Consider the following 24539-nt stretch of genomic DNA (forward strand, 5'->3'; position numbering starts at 1 on the left):
TCTGTAGCCTGACTTATCAAAAAGAAAATAGAAAGGACCCAAATAAATAAAATCATGAATTAAAGAGGAGAGATCACAACACCACAGAAATACAAACAATAATAAGAATATTATGAGCAATTATACACCAACAAACTGGGCAATCTGGAAGAAATGGACAGATTCCTAGAAACATAGAAACTACCAAAACTGAAACAGAAGAAATAGATAATTTGAACAGACCCATAACCATCAAAGAAATTGAATCAGTAATCAAAAATCTTCTGCAAACAAAAGTCCAGGGCCAGATGGTTTCCCAGGGAAATTCTACCAGTCACTTAAAGAAGAGTTAATACCTACTCTTCTTAAACTGGTCCAAAATACAGAAATGGAAGGAAAACTTCCAAACTCATTCTATGATCCAGGATGACCTTGATTCCCAAACCAGACAAAGATCCCACTAAAAAGAAGAATTACAGAACAATATCCCTGATGAATATGGATGCAAAAATTCCCAACAAAATATTACCAAATTTAATCCAACAGTACATTAAAAGAATTATTCATCATGGTCAAGTGGGATTTATACCTGTGATGCAAGGGTGGTTCAGTATTCACAAATCGATCAATGTGATGCATCACATTAACACAAGAAAGGATAAGAACTATATGATCCTCTCAATAGATGCACAAAAAGCATCTGACAAAGTACAGTTTCCATTCTTGATAAAAATGCTCAACAAAGTAGGCATAGAGGGAACATACCTCAACATCACAAAGGCCATATACAAAGACCCACAGCTACATCCTAAAGGTGGAAAAACTGAGAGCCTCTCCCGTAAGGTCAGGAACAAGACAGGGATGTCCACTCTCACCATTATTATTTAACATAGTACTAGAAGGCCTAACATCAGCAATCACACCACAAAAAGAAATAAAAGACATCCAAATCTGTGCAGAAGAAGTCAAACCTTCACTATTCACAGATGGCATGATACTCTATGTAGAAATCCCTAAAGACTCCACGAAAAAATTGCTAGAACTGATACACAAATTCAGGAAAGTCACAGGATACAAAATCAACATACAGAAATCTGTTGCATTTCTATACACCAATAATGAAGCAGCAGAAAGAGAAATTAAGGAATTGATCCCATTTACAACTGCACCAAAACCATAAGATACCTAGAAGTAAACCTAACCAAAGAGGTAAAAGATCTATATTCTGAAAACTATAGAATACTTACAACAGAAATGGAAGAAGACAAAATAAATGGAAAAATAATCCACATTCATGGATTGGAAGAACAAATATTGTTAAAATGCTAACACTACCCAAAACAATCTACACATTTAATGCAATCCCTATCAAAATAATACCAGCATTTTTCACAGAGCTAGAACAAACAATTCTAAAATTTGTATGGAACCAGAAAAGACCCCAAATACCCAAAGTAATGTTAAAAAAGAAAAGCAAAGCTGGAGGCATCACAATTCTGGACTTCAAGCTATATTACAAAGCTATAGTCATGACAATATGGTACTGGCACAAAAACAGACACATAGATCAATGGAACAGAATAGAAAACCGAAAAATGGACCCACAACTATATGGTGAACTCATCTTCAACAAAGCTGGAAAGAATATCCAATGGAAAAAAGACAGTCTCTTCAACAAATGGTGCTGGGAAAACTGAACAGCAACATACAAAAGAATGAAACTGGACCACTTTCTTACACCATACACAAAAATAAATTCAAAATGGATGAAAGACCTCAATGTGAGACAGGAAATCATAAAAATCCTGGAGAAGAACACAGGCAGCAACCTCTTTGACCTTGGCTGCAGCAACTTCTTACTAGACACACTTCCTGAGGCAAGGAAAACAAAAGCAAAAATTAGCTACTGAGACTTCATCAAGACAAAAAGTTTCTGCACAGCAAAGGAAACAATCAACAAAAGTAAAAGACAACTTGTGGAATGGGAGAAGAAATTTGCAAATGACATATCAGATAAAAGGTTAGTACCCAAAATCTATAAAGAACTTATCAAACTCAACACCCAAAAAACAAAGAATGCAGTTAAGAAATGGGAAGAAGACATGAGTAGACATTTTTCCAAAGAAGACATCCAGATGACTAACAGACACATGAAAAGATGCTCAACATCACTCATCATCAGGGAAATACAAATCAAAACTACAAAGAGATATCACCTCACAACTGTCAGAATGGCTAAAACTAACAACACAGGAAACAACAGATGTTGATGAGGATGCAGAGAAAGGGGAATCCTCTTACACTGTTGGTAGGATGTAAACTGGTGCAGCCGCTCTAGAAAACAATGTGAAGTTTCCTCAAAAAGTTACAAATAGAACTATCCTAGTTCTAGCAATTGCACTACTAGGTATTAACACAAAGAATACAAAAATACTGATTAGAAGAGGCACATGTACCCCAATGTTTATAGCAGCATTACCAACAACAGCCAAATTATGGAAAGAGCCCAAATGTCTATTGAATGATAAATGGATAAGAAAGATGTGGTATATATACACAATGGAACATTATTCAGTCATCAAAAACAATGCAGTCTTGCCATTTACAATGACGCAGTTGGAACTAGAGTGCATTATGCTAAGTGAAACAAGTCAGAGAGAGACAAATACCATATGATTTTACTCATACGTGGAATTTAAGAAACAAAACAGATGAACATAGGGAAAGGAGGTGAAAAGAGAGAGGGAAAAAAACCATAAGGGTCTCTTAACTATAGAGAGCAAACTGTGGGTTGAGGGAGGGGAGGTGGGCAGGGGATGGGCTAAAAATGGGTAATGATTATTAAGTAGGGCACTTGTAATGAGCACTGGATATTATATTAACTGATTAATCACTAATTTTCACTCCTAAAACAAAAAAAAAAATTTAACACAGAATAAATGGAGAGATATACCTTGAAAAAATACATAAATAAAATGTGGTATATATACACAACGGAATATTATTCGGCCATAAAAAGGAATGAAATCTTGCCATTTGTGACAAAATGGATGGGCCTGGAAAGTATTATGGTAAGTAAAAAAAAGAGAAAGACAAATACCTATGATTTCAATTAATACGGAATCCACAAAACAAAACAAATGAACAAACAAAACAGAAAAAGACTCATAAATACAAAGAACAAATGTGATTGCCAGAGGAAGGGGGGGGGGGATGAATGGATAGGCAAAATAGGTGAAGGAGACTAAGAGGTATAAATTTCAAGTTATAAAAAAAAATGTCATGGGGATGTAAAGTTTAGCATAGGGAATACTGTGAAAAATATTGTAATAACTGTGTATGGTGACAGATGGTAACTCCACTAATTGTGGTGAGCACCTCATAGCATACAAATGTTGAATCACTATTATGTGTACCTGAAACTAATTGTATGTCAACTACACTGCAATTAAAAAACGTTTTTTAAAGCAGTAATAAGCTTATCTACAATATAATAATAAAAATGGAAAGAAGGAAATGAAAGGCAGGTAGAATATACAGAGCTTGTAAACAATATAGAGAGAAAGGTCAAGGGAGGTTTCAGAACAGTAAAGAAAAGAATGGAGATGCTAGTGCCATAAGGAAGTCCAAGAAAGGCATCTGGAGTTGTAAATGAGGATAAGGTTGTTGTGTGAATGTGAACATTGTTAAAATAGGTCTAGGAGCAAACAGAAACTCTTGTCTACAGCTTGGAGTAAAGGGGGAAAAGTCATAAAAATATGAAAAGAAAGGCCAGAAATTTTTACGCTACAAAGGAATTTCTAAGGCCATTTTTTTTTAATGAGGCTACTAACAACTTTCAAGTTTCAATTATAACATAAAGATGGAAACCAGGTAAGTTAGGAAGGAAATGTGGGTAGTAAGAAAGTGGAAACATGAAGCACAAATTATACTTCCACAAAGTGTAATAGGACAACTTAAATAATCAATAAAATATTAGTCTGTAGGAGATACTGGAAAACTATGGAGCTATTAAAAGAAATGACATAGATTTTTAAAAATACTGACAGAGAAAGATGGTAAAATATCTTGTTAAACTTTTTAAAACACATAGAACACAGAACACTTACATGCACCAATATTAAGCCTCAAAATATGTAAAGTGAAAAGAAAATACTATAAGAAATGAACAAATTCGTAATAATAACTTAAAAAAAATTTTAATGTTTATTTTTAAGAGAGAGAGTGCAAGCAAGGGAGGGGCAGAGAGAGAGAGAAAGACACAGAATCCAACGGAGGTTCTAGGCTCTGAGCTGTCAGCACAGAGCCCGACACAGGGCTTGAACCCACGAACCACAAGATCATCACTTGAACCGAAGTCAGATGCTTAACCAACTGAGCCACCCAGGTGCCTCCATAATAATAGCTTTTAAATATCTCTCAGTAGTTAATAGAATAAACAGACCAGAAATCAGTATGAGCTGGCTCTGGTACACCACTGGTGCTTATTACTGTCATTAATAATCAGAGAAATACAAATTTAAAACACAATATATACCATTCACACCCACAGGCTATCAAAAGTTTTAAAGTCCCAACAATTCCAAGCACAGGCAAGGATATGAAGCAATGGGAACTCTGATTCATTGCTGCTTATACGTGCACTTTGTAAAACCCTTTGACTTTGTCTATCAAAGTTGAAGACCCAGCAATTCCACTCCTAGTCAAAATACTTAACAGCCAATATGGAGCATTCCATTTCCCACAAACAGCCAAGCAAGTGAGACTTCAGGGGAGTTCTGGCCTACAGCACGATAGGTCAACAGCTCCAGGGTGTCACATGAGCAGTAGGTATTTGCCTACCGGGGTCCAAAGATTACTACACACACCCCAGAACCTTTGGGGGCTGGGTGATGGGCTCACACATCTGGAGGGGCATGAGAGTAGCTCCTCAGCAGTGACTAAACAGGGCTCCTTAGGGCTACAACAGAGTTAAAAGGAAATTTAGGAATTTGGAGCAGTGGTTTTCTACCAACTGGAACAAAAATTTCTCTATTTTAACATTTGGCATCACCTTAATAGTGTGTACTGGCTGCATATTAATCCTAAATTTTCCCCAAGGAAACTTAAGCACATATACAACAATACATTAAAAGAATTTTTATGCAACCAATGATTAATCATAAGCAAAAAAAAAAAAAAAGCAAAAAGGAAAGTGAATGATAATGAAATAGCCCAATGTGTATGAATCTCACAAACATGGAGTTGAGAGGAAAAAAAGACAGAAAAGAATACATATACTGTAGGAAAGGAAAAACAAGATAAAAACAGAAAGGGAGGCAAACCACAAGAGACTCTTAAATACAGGGAACAAACCAAGAGTTACTGGAGGGGAGGTGGGTTGGGGGATGGCTTAATGAGTGATGTGAACTAAGGAGGGCACTTTTGGGGATGAGCATTGGGTGTTGAATGTAAGAGACGAATCACTGGCTTCTACTCCTAAAGCTAAAATTACACTATAGGTTGACTAACTTGAATTTAAATTAAAAAAAAATTATACATATACTGTGATTCCATTCATATAAATGTTTTCTTGTTTGTTTTTTTTTGTGGTTTTTTTGTTTTCTTACTGATCAATACAAAATTATCTTTAATTTAGACTGATTCTAAACGCTTAACCTACTAAATAGCCACATCTGGTACAATTAATACAATTTCACTGTACCTTTGTTTCCAGGAACAATTATCACATGTCATATAAAGATTTTAACAGCTAAAACAAAACTATACTATAGAGAGAACCATAAAACATAAAGAAATGCAAGGAAATTGGGGCACCTGGGTGGCTCAGTCGGTTAAGTGTCTGACTTCGGCTCAGGTCATGATCTCACAGTTCATGAGGTCAAGCCCCACATCAGGCTCTGAGCTAATAGCTCAGAGCCTGGAGCCTGCTTCAGATTCTGTGTCTCCTTCTCTCTCTGTCCCTCCCCCACTCACATGCTGTCTCTCTCTTGAAAATAAACATTAAATTTTTTTTTTTAATGCAAGGGAATGATTACAAGGCTTATAAAGGAGAAGCCTGGGTACAGGAAGGATTCTGGGGCAGTAGAAATATCCTTTATGTGTTAATGCATCTGTATAATCTTAATGAACTTTTCTCTACTATCTTATATTATGCAATAAAAGGAAAAAAGTAAACAAAAACCTTCTTCAAATAAGAGCTGGGAGCAATGCAGTTGGCAGCTAAAATATGAGAGTACAAATCACATGAGAAATGGGCAGAGCTATGTATCACAGCAGCAAAAGAGGAAAGTGATTGGAGAATAAGAGGGCAGGAATGGTATTTATTCAGACAGATCATTATAGGACATTGAGCACCCTGGATAGAAGTGGAAGAGATTCTTAAGTGAGAAAGAAACTTCCAAGGCTAGTTTGCCAAAGAAAAATGGGCACCAAGGGCAAAGTAAGCAAATACACTATTTCTTATTCTTGTTTGTCTTTTTATAATTTTGCTAAGAGAAGCTTCCTTCAGAATTACTCTCAGAAAGCAGCATTTTAAAAGGATTTAAGTGAACTGCTAGAAATTTAAGGAAATTACTGAGGATGTGCCAAAATGCTTACTACAAGAGTAGTCAATTAAATATTATTTACAAAGGCAAAAAAGAGACAGATTTGAGTAACTATGCTGTAACAACAAAATACAATTTGCATTTGTTAGAAAAAAAGCTAGAGAAAAATATAGAAAATATTTATAGTATATTAATAAGTAGAAAAATAATTACAAAATGTTATATAAAATATGATCCCATTTAGGAATACTGAAAAAATTTACCTCAAAATCATAAAATGAGCGATGAAATTATAGGTAGATTTGTTTCTTTTGTTCTTATTTGTACTTTGAAACTTTCTATAATTTATGTTGTATGTGCAATAAGACTAATGATATTCAAAAACATAAACTCAAGGGGTGACTGGGTAGATCAGTCGGTTGGGTAACTGACTCTCGATTTCGGCTCAGGTCATGATTTCGGCTCAGGTCATGATTTCATGGTTTGTGGGATCAACCCCACATGGGGCTCTGCACTGGCAGTGTGGAACCTGCTTGGGATTTTTCCTCTCCCTCTCTCTCTGTCCCTCCCCCATTCACACGTGCTCTCTCTCTCCCAAAAAATAAACTTAAATATATATATACACACACACACACACACACACACACACACACATATACATATACATGTGATATACATATACATATACATGTGATTCATATGTATATATATAGATGTTCAAAATTGCAAAACAGCTATCAAAAATTATGTATTTGTGTGGTCAAAGACTGGGAAAAGCATACCAAAAGCAAAAATAATAGCATTAGAAACGAGGATTATAGATTTGTTTCCTTCCACTTTATGTCTTTTTTTTTAAGTTTATTTATTTATTTTGAGAGAGAGTGAGCAGGGGAGGGAGGGAGAGAGAGAATCCCAAGCAGTCTCCACACTGTCAGTGCAGAGACCCACACAAAGCTTGAACTCACAACCCTGGGATCATGACCTGAGCTGAAAACAAGAGCTGGACGCTTGACCAACTGAGCCACCCAGGCTCCCCTCCACCTTCTTTCAATGTTACATATATTTAAATTTTTAAATATAATATTAATTAATTACATCTTATATAGTTATATATTAATTACACAATTAATCTCCCTGTCTTTCCCCATCTATCCCTCTTTCTCAGGTTATTAAATGCAAAGCAGCTATTGCCTGGGAAGCAGGCAAGCCCCTCTGCATAGAAGAGGTCGAGGTAGCTCCTCCCAAGGCTCATGAAGTTCGCGTCCAGGTAAGTGGAGACTTTTCCTATATAATACAGAGAAGACACTCAGTGCAGGTTTGGCTTCTTTGGGTCAAGCCTATGTGGCATGACCGAGAGCACCTGGAGTGTCACCTGTGGCAGAATTTCATTTTTAGGTCCAGATAGAAACAGGAATTATCCCAGGAGGGGTAAATTATTAAATATCAGTTGTTATTAATAACAGGTTTAAAATTTAATTCAACTATCTTTACATTAACCATTAGCCCTGAGAATCAGACAAAGGAATTCACTTCAGATTAGAATTAGTTAGGTTTTCTTTTTGCTTTCTTTCTTTTGCTGTATTACAAAGTGATATTAAAAGAAAGATAGAAAATTTGGTTCAACACAAGGTAGAAGGAAGACCTGAAGTGCTGTCCAGGGCAGTATGAGGGTCTAAAATGCCCAGAGGAGGGACAGGCGTGGGTCAGCAGGGAAAAGACACTGCACTGAGCAGAGACCACAGACTGAAAGCTGGCAAACCTTCTCCATTTCCCCCCAGCTGGCCCGGCTTATACACTTCTCCTGAGGACTACCACAGTATGGGTTTATACATGAGGATGAATAAGACATCCTTGTCAAGAGAATCTTGAATAGTAAGGGATATGTTAGCTATTGAGACATTCCTTTATCTGATACCTCTTTTAACTATAAAGATTTTATTACCTCTGTTTCCTTTCATGTAGTTTCAACAAAATTTGCGCCAGCCCTAGAAACCTGTGTTCCCTCCACTACCTCTGCCTAAAAGATTTTGTTTAATTTTCCCTACTACCTTTGATTTCTCCTCTCCTGGAGGCAGTAATTGCCAATTCTATCTCTTTGTATGACTCTCCAGTGACAGTGAAAGTTAGAAAACAAAGGTTTGTTATTTAGAGGAAAAGAATATATGCTGATATTTTTAATTGTGCCCCCCCTCAAAATGTAACTCTTTTATTGAGCTCTAGGAATGTTGTAAAGTGTCAAGGTGACATTGGGCCTAAAATTATCCTAACCCTAATGACATAATGACAGAAACAGGACTCAAGTCTGTGATTGCCTTGCAGATAATCGCCACTGCCCTGTGCCATACTGACGCCCATCCGATCAATCCTAAATTTAAAGAGGCCCTCTTCCCAGTGATCCTTGGCCATGAGGGCGCAGGAATTGTGGAAAGTGTTGGGCCAGGAGTGACCAGTTTCAAACCAGGTACGTCTTTTCCTGATTCCAGTTAAATGGAAATGTCAGGATATTTCAGGGACTGATACAATCTTGGCTTTGCATGCTATTTATATATAGGGGATGTTTATTATATTGGTCTCTATTTATATATGGGAACCATCTTTTCCAAAGACAAACTAAAATACGTTATCTATCACAGATAACAATGGGACAGAATATTTGAAATCAGAACTGATAAAATCTGGATAATATGGTCACTTTATTCACATGTAGCACTGAGAAACGGTCCTGTGAAGCAACCCACAAAGTGGGGCACAAAAGAAAATTTATAACAACCTCCTCTAAATAAAACAGAGAACCAATTGAATATTACAAAGAATTTAAAGAATGAGGATATACAGTCAGCCTAAGTGAGAAATATTATATATGTCAGTATTAGCTTATGTGTCTTTTTGAAACTTTGTAACATAAAAATAATATGTGAATGGAACATGCCAATGGGCTGAAATTTTTTACTTCCCATTTTATAACATTCACAAAATACTGGAATATGGGCTCTGTAATACTCACTTGTCAAGTGGGATGAACTGTATCATTCTTTCCTCCTTTAATGAGAATGCTCCAAACATAGGAGTATATTAGACTCCATTCCAAACAAGATCAGAGAAACAAATTGCTCCCATAAGCTTTGCATCCATGAAGTGCTCTGGCCAATGTAGTCCTAGCTCTGCCACTTACTGGCTGTGTGACCTCCACCAGTGAAGTCACTTTTCTGTGACACAGCTCAGATTTCTGTTTTCTAAAGTGGAGAGAAAAGGTACCCATGTCAAAGGACAGTTCTGAGAAGTAAATGAGATAATATGGGTAAACAGAAGGATGCCTAGCACATACTAAATGTTGAAAAAATGTTAATTATCATTATTGGGCTATGATCATCAGAGGAAAGAAGCCATAAGTAAGTTGTATTTGAGTAAAAAAATAGAAAAATATAGAATTTGAAGCGAACTAAATGGTGAAACATGGCAATGATGTAAAGTTTAATCTCCATATCCTGCCTGTTGTTGTCCACCTTTAATAAGGATGCTCTACTCCATACAAGATGTTTAGAAATGTTAAGAAAAAAAAGTAATAGTCATGATGCAGAGAGTTTCAGTGACAGCATAGCCTCAGACAGGACTCTGCAGCTAGTATCAATGCAGATTTGTTCCCCAAGCGCCCAGCAGCAAAATAAATTAAATTAAATTAATAAATAAATAAATAAATAAATAAATATTTTAAAAAATTTTAAAAATACAGTATATTCAATACTTGGGGAATCTTGTAGAGCAACAAAATATTGTAGCCATCTATACTTTCTGCTGAACACATATATACCATAAAGAATGGTGTTTTCCACTGATACATCTGGTAGAAACTATTTATAAGCTGTATCTTAGGCACCATCCAACACATGGCCTTTCTTTCCAGGTGACAAAGTAATTCCACTCTACATGGCTCAATGTGGAAAATGCAAGTTCTGTCTGAGTCCACTCACAAATTTCTGTACAAAACTCAGGTAAGCTCTATACACTATTAGTAAGAATATGAATTGGTATACGTATTTGGGGAAGTACACTGGCAATACCTAGATGAAGTTTCTATCCACCAATTCTAGTCCTTGGTGTATACAAGAAACTGTTGCAAAATTACCCAAAGAAACATATGCTAGAATGTTCACTACAACATTATTTATAACAGCAATTAAAAATAGCCCAATGCCCACCAATAAGAGAACGGATTAACAAAGTGCTATGTAGTAACACAATGGAATACTATATAACAATGAAAAGGGCTAAACTTGATCTACATACAACAACACAGAATAATCTCACATAATGTTAAGGGAAAGAAGCAAGTTGCTGACAAATATATTTAGTAAGATATCATATACAAAACAATACCATAGACAGTATAATTTATGGTTACATATGCATGTAGTAAAGGTATAAATACACTATTGGAATGATAAATGCCAAAATCAAAATAGTAGCTATTTCCACAGAAGAGAGAGGGATGAAATGAGGCTCAGTAATTTATTCCAAGGCCACACAGATAAAAGTCTTAGAACTAGATCTTGAGGGGTGCCTGAGTGGATCAGTTGGTTGAGTGTCTGACTTCAGCTCAGGTCATGATCTCACAGTCTGTGAGTTTAAGCCCCGGATCGGGCTCTGTGCTGACAGCTCAGAGCCTGGAGCCTGCTTCAGATTCTGTCTCCCTCTCTCTCTGCCCCTCCTCCACTCACACTCTGTCTCGCTCTCTCTCTCTCAGAAATAAACAAACATTAAACATTTTTTTAAAAAAAAAGAACTAGATTTTGAACATAAGCAGTTGGACTCCAGAGTCCAAACCCTTTATCACCTTATTCTTTAATGAGACTACAGAAAAATCTATTTGTCCTTAATACTAATTGAAGCTAGTTATTTTGGAAGCTAAAATTATACTACTCTTACATCTAATCACTATTACTCAATTTCCTTGTCTATAAAATGGGAATAATAATAATGCTTATTTTACAGGGTTGTGGTAGATATTTAAAGAATTAATACACCTTTTTGCAAACTCTTAATGAAATAATGGATTTTGGCAATGACCATAAGTTCTTTCTAACATCACAAGAAGAGAGATAATAAAGTATTATGTGCCTCCAGATGAAAATACACAACACTGCCTTTGAAATATTCCTACAAAAATATAAAACCAAATTAAAACAATCAGTTAGATTGAAAACACTAGTTTAGAGGAAATACAAGCATGGAGAAACATGTTAAACCCAATTACAGGAATGTAATCAGAAAAATCCAGAATGAGAAAAACTCTACAGAACAAATGACTGTTTCTTCAACAAATAAATTGTAGAGAAAAAAATAAGGAGAGAAGTGAGCATCTATAAAGTAAGAGAGACTTAACAGACATATCAACCAAATGCAGTATGTCAACCTAAAAGAATCTCTTTGTTTTTTAATGTGTATTTATTTTTTGAGAGAGAGATGGGAGGTAGGGGGCACAGAGAAGGAGACACAGAATCTTTAGGAGGCTCCAGGCTCCGAGCTGACAGCAAAGAGCCCGATCCGGGGCTCAAACTCAAGAGCCGCGAGATCATGACCTGAGCCGAAGTTGGATGCTTAACTGACTAAGCTACCCAGGTACCCCAAAGAATCTATCTTTTTGAGACACATACTAAAATATTTACAGATGAAATAGTAATGTCTGGGGTTTAATTCAAAATAGTCCCATGAGGGAAAGTGGGTGCTGGTGGGGGTGGCAGGTAATAGATGACAGAACATCAGCCATGAGTTGATAACTACAGAAGCTGGGATATGGTTGCACAGATATGCAACAACCTAGACTTTCTACTTTCATATATAGTTGAGTTTTCCATTACAATTTTTTTTAAGAATTAATACATGTAAACTCCTAAGAGAGTTTCTGGCCCATAAAGAGTATTCAATAAAAAGTTTATCATCTTTAAACTACTTTTGATTATATTTATGTGAAAAGTCTCAAGTCATTTTCTCAATTTTTCTCTCATAAAATTGTCGTAATTAACATGTAATGCCCAGGAATTTTTTCAGGAATGTAATCAGAGGTCCATTTACATTCTCTTTTTTGTGTCTTTTTTTTTTTTTTTTTGTAATTTTCTAGTCTAGTCAAAAATCCTATTGTTGATCAAGAACTAATGCAAGACAAAACCAGCAGGTTTACCTGCAAAGGAAAACCAATTTACCATTTCATGGGAACCAGCACCTTCACTCAGTACACCGTCGTGTCAGATATTAATCTTGCCAAAATTGATGATGATGCAAATTTAGAGAGAGTTTGTCTGTTAGGATGTGGGTTTTCAACTGGCTATGGAGCTGCAATCAACACTGCCAAGGTAAAAGTGTTTAATCACCAGGTTGCATAAAATAGAACTTACTAGGAAATAGCGTGATAAATCAGCTGGTTACCTTCAAGTCCTAGCTCTGTAATTTATTACCTCTGTGACTGTAGGCAAGTTCTTTAACCCCTCTACATTAATATTTCCTACAAATAGTTATGGGGATAATTAAATCATATTACATACATAAGATATCTAGCCCAGCAGCTGGCATATAGTTAGCACCTGGATGAGGTTACTTTCTTGTCTCTATACTGATATGCTACTTTATAGACCATCCCTGCCTTAAATACAGCATGCTCAAATATGTCCCCTAAATAGCAATGTTCATCCTGGGACAGCAGATCCAGTCAAGAGGCAACAGAAACTACAGAAACTCCCAGCGATCTCCATATAGCCACCTCTGCTTTCTCCTTGACCCTGCAGATTTCTCTCCCTCAGACTGTGGTAATTCACCTCTGCTTCTCATTGTGCCCATTTGTGGCTCCAAGGGAATGTCTCAAGTGACAGCCCCGATGGTGGCAAGATGCATCCCTGGGATCCCATGTTAGAATTTAGAAGCTTTCACAAAACTTTAATGAGAGACTGGAGAGATGTCACTATCATTTGGATGCCTCAAACAACCCCTTTATTTAAACCTCCTTGACATCACTCTTCATCCCTTGAGTTCAAACTGCAAAGTGCAACCAGAGTGGTCTTTTTAAACAACAAATCTGAAGATTTCATTCCCCTTTCATTACTCCCCTTTTCCCTCAGTGAGCTAGTGATTCTCCCTAATTCTCCCTTTGCAGGCTCACTGTTCCCCCAGGCCTGACCTTCAGTCTCCAGGCTCTAATCACCGTGTCTCCTGGGCTTTCCACACCCAGATCCCAACAACAGTGCCTGGAAAGCTCCCCTACCTCTTCTGGCTGACTCCATTTTTTTCCCACCTCCTATCAGAAACCCTTCAGCCTCTTGGGCATGCATTGGGTATTCCTTCCAGTTTTCCCAAAAGTATCTGTGCTTATCCCTGTCTTCCTTCCTATCACACTATGGAGAAATTTCCCATTTATTTCTCCTCCCTATTAGACTATTTACTCCTTGAGGGCAACAACTCTCTCTTGTTCATTGTGATGTGAACAATCACTCTAGGCCCTATGCCTAGCACAGAGTAGGAGCTTAATAATTTTTCAATGAATGAATGAATGAATAAAGCCAGATTCACGTGCAACGCTTAAAAATCTTTTTTTTTTTTCCTTAAGAAAGAAAGAGAGAGAGAAAGCGCAAGTTAGTGAGGGGCAGAGAGAGAGAGAGAATCCTCAAGGGGCAGCCCCACGAGGAGCGGTGGGGGGGTGGGGGGGTAGCGAGAAAGAGAGAATCAGGGCTCACCCAAAGTGGGGTTCCAGCTCACCCAATGTGGGGCTCAAACTCACAAATCTTGAGACTATGACCTGAGCGGAAGTCAGATGTTTAACGACTCAGACACCCAGGTGCCCAACCCCTAAAAATCTTGATAAGTCTTGGTTTTCAGCTTTGCAATCCAAATAGTCCTTTTTGTCAGGTTACCTAGAGGTGTTAAAGTGTCAAGGAAATAAACTCAGCCTAACCAAAATAACAGAGTGATCTAGTAGGCAGAATATGAAGAGAAGACTTTTCACTGAGAATTATGTCAACCAAGCAGACAGGAATGCTACTTTTGGCTATCACTGTATTATCTCCCTCCAAAAATTCATTCATTCATTCATTCATTCATTCATTAATAAAAATTAAAAATCATATGCGAAGTCAGACTACATTCTGAAGGCTCCTGGAGGAAGGGGGTTAATTGAGGGAATTTAAAAGCAGGTGTAACCTTGGCAGTCAAGGCATACTCTCCTGTACCTAGTATTGTCAGAATTATTGCTCTTTGGGCCACTCTCTCTTGTCTGGACTCCATGAAGACTGTCACCTTCTACTACTCTAGTCTTTCTTCAGGGATATTAACACTAGAGATTCAGCTACAATTTTCTTTTAAATCCAATCCAAATTTCCAGGACCTGTTCTCGCGGTTGAGGAACACCTAAACCACCTCATAGGATGCTTAGAGAAGAGAAATGAATCTGATAGGAACAAGTTAAGGGAAGTGAAATATCATTAATTCTAGCCAAAAGGCAAGAGTTTTAATAAAGTTTAATTTCCTTCTGGGAAGAAAAGTGATGACACAACTTTGTATAATTAGTGGGAGACTGGCACCCAGCGTTACCAGGAGTCCTAATTCTTTTTAATCAGCTTGTACCCTTTACTGCCAAATTAATCACGTTTCACAGAGATCTTTGGAAGCATGAAAATGTCTTTTAACCGTGTTGTCTGCAAATAGATAATCATCCACTATGAATTATTCTATTTTCAAATTGTGGCGGGGTAGTTTATAGTGACCACCCCCCACCCCAGGACCATAATCAAGGGCACTTTTACACACAGCAGTCTAGTTGTTTAACACAAGTAATATAGTGTATTCAATTTATACTGTTGGAAGCTGTGTATAACATTGCCTCAATAAGGAAGATGCATTTCTACTTTCAATGACTCTTAGAGGTAAACTTTTAAACACAGTCTTTAAAGAGATATATTTGGATATATACTAAACATGTGCCACAACATTGTAAATGTCACACTGTGTATAGAGAACATTATGAATATTTGTAAAAAATATATTTTATTTACCCCTGAGTAGCAAAAGTCAAACACTGTATGCCTGCCTAATATCATGCATAAATTAAAGAGATATACATTCTCTCTATTCCTTAATAGTTTTGTTTCCAATTTAGAATATATCAGTACTTCCCTTGGGCAGATTCCTCTTTCCCTTTTGTTTATGCTTTAATTCTAACAGTTTCCCATCATCATTAGAAAATATTAATTAAGAATCTGTGTAGTATGTTTTTGCCACTATACCACTCTACAGAATAACATAATCCAGATACAGCAACTTTCCTTATCATCTTGTATATTCAGTTTCTATTTCATTCGATGCAATGAACATTTATTAAAGACCCAACACATAGAACACTCTTAATAGCAATGTGAAAGATAATATGAGTTCAAAGAACTTACAGTCTTTTGAAGAAACACGCACACAAATACAAAATCAACAAATCAAGGTAGATAATAAATTAGGCAATATAGAAAAAACAAAAAGGAAATATAGAAAACCAAAAGAAATTTGTATTTCATGCCTTTCAAATTAATTGGTGATTTGGGATGTGAGTTAATTCACACTTAGAGAAACATTAGTGCTCATTCAAAACCGACTATAACACTAATACAACCAAATAAGGCCCATTAAAAATATAAATTATTTGTGATCTATTTAAAAATGAAAATAATAAACCCTTTAAAATGTGTGGGTTTTAAATTTTTGTGCTGACAACACTAAAAGGGAACAGGAAAACAAGAGGATTATTTTCACTTGGGCTTATTCCTTACTATTAGCTGATCATTCTAATGGCATTCAAATGATTCTCCAAATTTAGCCAGTGAGTAATCCATTTTTATATTGGCAGATTTCCCCTATTGGCTGTATCATTTAGTTTTATGATAGACAGTCTTTTATTTATATGTTCCTGCCCCCACCTCACTCTCTCCATTTAAAAAAAAGTTAAGTTCACTTCCATTAACAGTTAACTTAGGGGTGCCTGGGTGGCTCAGTCAGCTGAGCGTCTGACTCTTGATTTCAGCTCAGGTCATGATCTCACAGTCGTAGGATCAAGTCCCCTCACTGGCCTCCATCCTGAGTGTGGAGCCTGCTTAGGATTCATTCTCTCTCTCTCTGTCCCCTCTCCCAGCTCATGCACTCTAAAAAAATTAAAAAATAAATTTTTTAAAAAGTTAATTTATAAATTGTCCTGCCTGCAGGTCACCCCTGGTTCTACTTGTGCCATCTTTGGCCTAGGAGGTGTTGGTCTTTCTGCTATAATGGGTTGTAAAGTAGCAGGAGCTTCCAGAATTATAGCTATTGACATCAACAGTGAGAAGTTTACAAAGGCCAAAGCCCTCGGAGCCACTGACTGCCTCAATCCTAGAAACCTACATAAACCCATCCAGGAGGTCATCATTGAAATGACCAAAGGAGGGGTGGATTTTGCCCTTGATTGTGCAGGTGGACCTGAAGCCATGGTATGTACATTTTTAATGATAGTATATAATAAATTATTATTTATTAACATTAATAAACATTGGCAATGTGTGTATCAATATAGTTACTTTGTATATTTTATATACACATATGTATATATTATATATTTATATAGAAAATATTAGCTATTAGATTGCATGTATTAATATTTAATTACAAGTATTACTTAATAGATTAATATTTTTGTATATTCTTCCACATGAAATTCAGCAAAAAGTTAAGAAAAAACTTAGAAATGAAAATTTTAAAATAATTCTGCCTATGAGAAATTACAAAGAAACAACAGAAAAGGCAGATTTAGAGAAGGGAAGGGGACAGAAGGACACATGTCACCCCTAACAGCTGGAAGTATCCACTCCCAGCTAAAATCAGAGAAGAGAGAGGTTAGCAATTTACAAGCAATCGAGTTCTGTCCATCAGATTTTAGTAAATGAGCTGCACAATTAGATCCAAATCATATATGTGAAATTTTCAATATATTACACGCACACACACACACACTGCAAAATTAAAAAGTAGATCTTTTTTTCCTAAACAATTCTGTATCATTCAGATTTCTTCTCTCAAGACGAGCTACATAATTTGCAGGCCCTTCTAGGCACAGGGCCCTGAGCGACTGCATTGGCTGCAGGCCTACAAAGCCAGCCCTGTCTATTCTACTTGAGAAAGTGGGGTAAATCAACCACACAGACAACACATGGAGAAGTTAGCCTGCCAGAATGCCCAGCCTCATCTTCCAGTGAATGTTCACTTCATACCCATTTGTGCAAATACACTAAGCAGAGTTTTGTTTTGTTTTATGAGATGACAAAAAAATTCGCCAACTATCTGCCATGGAGTCTTTTTCGTGAGTGAGATCTGTGGAGTAGCTATGACACTATGCCCTTTTAATTATGACTTCATTCAACATGGCTCCCAAACCCTCCTCTAGGGAGATGATAAAAAAAGATAGAATTCTGGGGACACCTGGGTGGCTCAGTCAGTTAAGCACCCAACTCTTGATTTTGGCCCAGGTCATGATCTCATGACTCATGTGAGTTTCAACCCCACATTGGACTCGGGGTCCAATTGAGAGTTTCTCACTCTCATGTGAGTTTCAACCCACATTGGACTCGGCACTGGCCAAACTCAAAATAAAGCAGTGTGGAGCCTGCTTGGGATTCTCTCTCTCCCTCTCTCTGCCCGTCTCCCACTCACACACACACATGTGCTCTCTCTCTCTCTCCCTCTCTTTCTCTTAAAATGATTTTTACAAAAAAAAAAAAAAATTAAACAATACAATTCTGTACTTCAGCCTCCCAGTGGCAGGCTTTGAGCAGTTCTTCCCCTTGGTTCTTACCCTACTGATGCATTTCCCAGAAGAGAATGGAGATGGGGAAGAGGTGCTGAGAGCATCAGGCTCCCTACCTCGGTCTCTCCTCTCAGAATGCTTTCATTGATAATGTAACTGCTTAAAGGAGGGTCTGGTAGGTAATAAGCACTCAATAAATATCAGCTATTACTGAAAATTCATGCATTAAGTCTCCTTATCCTGCACGTGCTCCCCTGTGTTCAATGCTTCAGATGTTGTCCTTGGCATCTGCAACTTGCATTGTGCCACAATATTCTTCCACTTTCCATACCTCAAACTTTTTACAAACATTGAAATTCAGCCTATTGATTTTATCTTTCTAGTATAGAGATTCTCAACACCGGCTACACTTTAGAAACGCGTGGGGAGTTGTTATTGTCATTGTTTAATACCAATGAATGGACCATACTCCAGGATAGTCTCAAGAGTCTAAGGCCCAGATACCAATATTTTTTACATTACTCAAGTTGAGAACCATCTGAACTAAAACTTGACAGGTTTTATTATTATTTTAAATTATGGAATAGAATTATACCAGAGAACCCAAATAAATGATGGATTATTTAATCACAAAACATCAGCTACCTACCCGTCCACCAAGTTTCCATTACTAAGGAAAGCTAAATGTCTTGGTTGTAGAGGAGATTCCAGCAATGGGTGTGAACTTGAATTCAATGACCACTAGTGCTCTAAAGCAGCCTTAAGAACCCAACAGAATAATCAGAAAGTTACAATAATTAACAATATTATAAAGTTTTGAAAAGTAAAAGTAATTCTCATCAAAACCTCTCAGAGACTTCTAAATAAACCTGTTGTGCATATAATGCTCATTTTTACTTAAGTCATCATTAGGGAAATTAATTCTTTGCTTGGAGCAAAGCTCCAGAAACGTAGAAAAGGCAAACAGGGAAAAAAAATTTTTTTAATAAAATAGTAAATAAGAGTCAATGTAAATAGCTACCTTCAGGTAACAAATAGTGCCTATGGATTTTCCCCTCTCCATAGATCTCTCCATACAGCATAAACAAAAGTATTTCCTCCCAATAAAAAGTCCACACAGTAGAAGAGTTGCTATTTAGAAATGTTATGAATTCTCAAAAGAATAAATATGTAGTCAAATAAAAATTTCAAAACACATTCTAGGGGCGCCTGGGTGGCGCAGTCGGTTAAGCGTCCGACTTCAGCCAGGTCACGGTCTCGCGGTCCGGGAGTTCGAGCCCCGCGTCAGGCTCTGGGCTGATGGCTCAGAGCCTGGAGCCTGTTTCCGATTCTGTGTCTCCCTCTCTCTCTGCCCCTCCCCGTTCATGCTCTGTCTCTCTCTGTCCCAAAAATAAATAAACATTGAAAAAAAAAATTTTTTTTTTAAAAACACATTCTAAAAGTTCTAGGTCATTGCATTTTCCATCACTCGTAAGACATGGAGAGAGGGGGAGAATTTACTGTACTTTAAACTGCTTTCACACAGTGATCAGTGATGAAAAAAGCTGTTCTTTCTATTGGGACTTTTGTGAAAGTAAAAATTGCCCCAACAGGTCAGAATTAAGTTGAGCACTGACTATGGCAAGGGATATAAAATAAAGTTTACACTTTTCTTAAGATTAGTCTCAAAAGATTGTAAATGTTCATCTAGTTACCATATGGCTTCTTATGGAATGGCCACCCACAAATTTATACCTTTCTCAAACTTTTTTATGTTTTCAATCCTTGGCATTTTTAACCCCAAACTTGCAGTAGGTTAACATAACTCTCTCATGGGAATATCAAAGCAACTCCCCTGGGCCACTGTCTTCCATGTAGTTATTCAGCCAGCAATCAAGGCTCAGTCAAGTTCAAATTTGTAGCTTCACAATCTCACCACAAGATCATCTTGGTTGTTACAGCAGGAGAAGGAAAAGCTGGCAGGTTCTGTTTCGCCTATGAAATAACACACATCACTTCTGCCCATAGCCAATGACCCAGAATTAGTTACATAACTCTACCTAACTGTGAGAGCTAAATAATGTAGGGAAGGAGATGAAATGTTTTATGACCAGCAGCCAGTGTCAGATTCTGTTGAAACTGTTTTGTCCTCTGTTTTAAGTAGCACTTTTTAATTATCTTACTTTGGGATCTACTAAGTTTATGGTGTGTACCTCATTTCCTGGGCTCTAATAAATACTTATTCATTCCTCTCTTCATGACTTCAAAGATTGTTTTTATGCATGTAGAACTGCAAATGTTTTACTACGTATCCACAACAGATCACTGAAAACTTGGTAAGAGTTTATAATACCTTCTAGAGTTCTTTCCTAACTTCACATGTTTACTTTTCTTGACAGGCAATGATACGCATTCCAGTTCACCATAACTATGGTATTAAACAAAATAATATGTTTCTTTTCAATATCTTTTTGGGTAATGCTCAAAATTTTAATGAATGTTCTATCTGAAACAGAACAGTGGCACCCCAAGTATCAATCAACAATACTATGATCATTTTAGCTTGAATAATCTTATCTTATATGCAGAGTTGCATACGTTTTCCCTAAAGCATTGTGCAAACCTACACTAGGGTTCATGTTCTACGTTTTCTACTTACTCAACTAATCTTTTTTTTGACCTTCCAGAGAGCAGCCCTGGACTGTACAACAGCAGGTTGGGGAACATGTACTTTCATCGGGGTAGACTCTGAAATTAGAGGATTGACTATATCTCCAGTGGAGCTCATAATGGGCCGTACCATAAATGGAACATGCTTTGGTGGTCAGTTTTTTTTTTCCCCTCTTTTAATTATCTCCATAGTAGTACTCAAATTCTTATAATGAAATTATTGAATGGAAAGGAAAAAATATATTGTTTAAATATCGAGTGCCTAATAACATATCTAGAGACTGCATAAAAGCTATTCTAGCAATTATTTGAGAATAAACAAAATTTGTATAAATGGATAACTACAATTCGTAAAGTTAAGTTCATTTTGCATTAAAATTAACCAACACAAGAGGAACAAAAGGTAAACTTCGACCAAACTGAGATAATTCCTTATCTAGAAATAGAAACTAATCTTAACATTCCTTGTTAAGAAAAACTTTTAAATCAATAAAAGTATAGAAAATCAAAGATGGGAGGGATAATCTATTTGAAGCAACCCAAATCTGGCTTGGTAATTTCATTCACTCAACAAACTGATTAAACCACTTCTTGTCAAAAACCATGTCTTTACGTGGCATTTTGGCCAAATTACAGGTTGGAAAAGCATTGATTCTATTCCAAAGCTGGTTACTGACTACAAGAATAAGATATTTGATCTGGATATATTGGTGACCCATACCCTGCCTTTTGACAAAATCAATGAGGCATTTGACCTAATGAACCAAGGCAAAAGGTAAGTTAACAAACAGAGGGATAAGTGGTTCAAAAAACCTTTACGATGACTCTTTACTTCATGTTAAGAACCAATCAGTTTGTCTTTTCTGACACTTTCCACAACATCACACATACTAGATGTGCTTAAAAGATTAAATAGTAGCCATCTGGGAAAAGAAAAGCTTCCTGCTCTATTCCCATAATGTACACTCCCATACACTATTTTAACATAGAGTGGTGATACAAACTGACACAGATTTTCCCTTTCAAAAACCATTGTTAACTCAGTTGGGGCTGCTCCCTAGTAAGAAAGGTTTCCATAGTATAATGTCGGGTCATTCTGGTGCAATATAGCCCTGGGTCTGGCATCATTATGTTCTGCAATTAACAAAAGATGCCCACTCTAGGCCCTTCATTATCAGAACCAAGTGAAAACCATGGATATGTGAGCAGTGAGTGGCTCACTTAAAGAAACTTAACGCATGCCCTAACTCTTATCCTCATGCTTTGTCCACTGTCTCTGACCCACAATTTTAGCTATCTTGGCATTGACATTGGCATAGACCCTGAGAACTAAGTTATAGAAATGTCCCAACTGGGGGATCTGTAGCAGCTAGGGAGCAGGAGAGACTAGGATCAATGATTTTGGTTCAAATGATCTGGCACAACCTTGGTCAATAGAAACAATAGGCAAAAACACCAGGACCACTCTTTCATAGAGGAGATGCAGGACAAAAAAGCACCTGAGAAGACATCACAAAATGGGAAGGGGGGGAGGGAGGACCTAAAGTTAAGTGACATGAGTTTGAAGGAGAAAATAAACGTTGCAGAAGAAAGCAGGTTCATGGTGTGAGGACCCAAGCTACTTCCTGGGAAAGAAACCTGAGAAATTATTTCTACTGACATGAACTGTCTAATCTGCAAACATATTAGTTGCAATATATCAAAAAGAAGTTCAATAAAAACAAAAAATTACTTAGGCTACACAAAGTAACTTAGTGTATAAACTCTGCAATATCTCACACAATCTCAGTATCCCCATAAAGAGTGGTCCTTAAGTAAGGAGTTTGGTTGGAGTTTGGAGCCTTAGAACCTAAAACTCATAGCTCCTCCACCATTGCCCCTTTTCCCCTAGAGTTTTCAGTCACGGAATATACCCATAGGGAGTTGCTAAGTGGCAGCCAAATGGAAAATGGTGAATTACTTTATTAATAGCTGGGCAAGTCCCCTGTACTCTTAAAGTAGGCCTAGTAATCAGTGGTAGAATGAAAGGCTGAGGAGTAGATACTTGAATGACGCTTCCTACTTGGCCTCTAGCTCACTGAGAAGACCACATTCCTGCCCACACAGATGGAAAGATGACAATGGAGAAAACAGAGGATGGCACTTACCACGTGGGTGTAGGAAGCACAACTGAGGATAGGCCCTCCTACCATACCAACTACATAGCAGTAAGAAAGCAGAGGGAACGCAACGCCCAGTTGGTCTTTTAAGGTGCAATGACCTTGACTCCTGGTAAAAGGACACAGAGGTTCTCCTTCCACAGGTAGACAGATGTAGCTCTAGTCCCTGGGTGAAGAAAACATTTATGCATGGCAAACTGCTAATGCCAGGGCTTCCACAGTTCCAGCAGTAAGGTCCAACATAAGGAATTCTCTGTCCCCAAGGATTATCTCCTTCTTTGCTTCTACATGTTGAAGGAATTACCCAGGATTTAGAATATTTAGGTTTTCAGAAAGCATCACTCCAACACAACAAGCAGTGACTATTCCAACACAGAAACCTCACTACAACCCTACCATGGGGTAGCATGGACCTCACCCAGGGTCAGGTGAGAGTTCCGAACTTTTCCCAGCTTACTAGCACCATTTGCAAGGTATTATTCATTCCACAAATGAGAGAGGATGACAAGATAAAAGCAATTAGACTTAGCAAAGTAGATGTCTATAAAGAAAGATTAAAACCAAATGCTGAGATGAAAATACAGAAATTATTTGTGGGTTTTAGTTACATTTACCATAAAAACTATGCTGACTATTGTTTTATTATTATTAACAGCATTCGAATAGTCCTGACCTTTTGAAGACACGAGGAACAAACTGGAATCCTATCTGACTGACTCTGAACCTGTCTGGTTAATTTATATCCTGTAACGATGAGCCAAGAATTGCCATGAATTTAAGCAACTATTTACAATTAACATCTCAACATCAAATAGTTATATTTACGGCATTTGTATCCATAAAATGCATTAATATTTCCTATTTAGCAACTATGATAACTGATGTGTTTATGAATAGAATTATATGATGAGAATTGCTTAAAACTCATTGTGGAGAGGTGGGAATGGGGAATGAAGGGTAAGAAGTAAAGCCAGATAGGCTACATGATTATAATTTTTAAGGTTGGGTGATAAATATACAAAGTTTCATTATACTGTTCTCTGTACTTTTGTATATGTTTAAAATTTTCCATAATCAAAAAATTTTTACTAGAAAAAATTACTATTATATACATATACATAAGGTACATACATGTTTGAAATATATATATAAATTGCTGTCACATAATTTCTGGGTTTCAATAAGCTACAAGCTAATCTTCTTTAATAAACTACTAAATAATTTCCTTTTTAACATCTGTTAATTTCTTTTCTCTTAGTCCTACTTTATCACTATGAACTATAATCACAATAGTGGGATATCAGAAGCTATATAAATGAATATAGATATATTAAAAATGAAGATTTTTAAAAAGCAAAAACATGTACACTCTCAAATTTCCATCTGTATTAAATGCCCTTTTCATCTTTG

The 24539-nt window shown here is 36.9% G+C and overlaps 1 protein-coding gene across 1 annotated transcript; it reads left to right on the top strand.

Moving 5' to 3' along the window:
• The first annotated feature begins 6350 nt into the window (after positions 1 to 6350).
• Positions 6351 to 23809, top strand: LOC125163679 (all-trans-retinol dehydrogenase [NAD(+)] ADH4). Its single transcript, XM_047855772.1, has 9 exons — positions 6351 to 6421; positions 7693 to 7794; positions 8847 to 8988; positions 10429 to 10516; positions 12643 to 12874; positions 16751 to 17011; positions 20988 to 21123; positions 21607 to 21745; positions 23785 to 23809. The coding sequence occupies exons 1-9, from the start codon at positions 6404 to 6406 to the stop codon at positions 23807 to 23809; spliced, it is 1143 nt and encodes a 380-aa protein (XP_047711728.1). The 5' UTR covers positions 6351 to 6403.
• The last annotated feature ends 730 nt before the right edge of the window (positions 23810 to 24539 follow it).

Source organism: Prionailurus viverrinus, chromosome B1 (assembly GCF_022837055.1).
Source record: "Prionailurus viverrinus isolate Anna chromosome B1, UM_Priviv_1.0, whole genome shotgun sequence".
Lineage (NCBI taxonomy): Eukaryota > Metazoa > Chordata > Mammalia > Carnivora > Felidae > Prionailurus > Prionailurus viverrinus.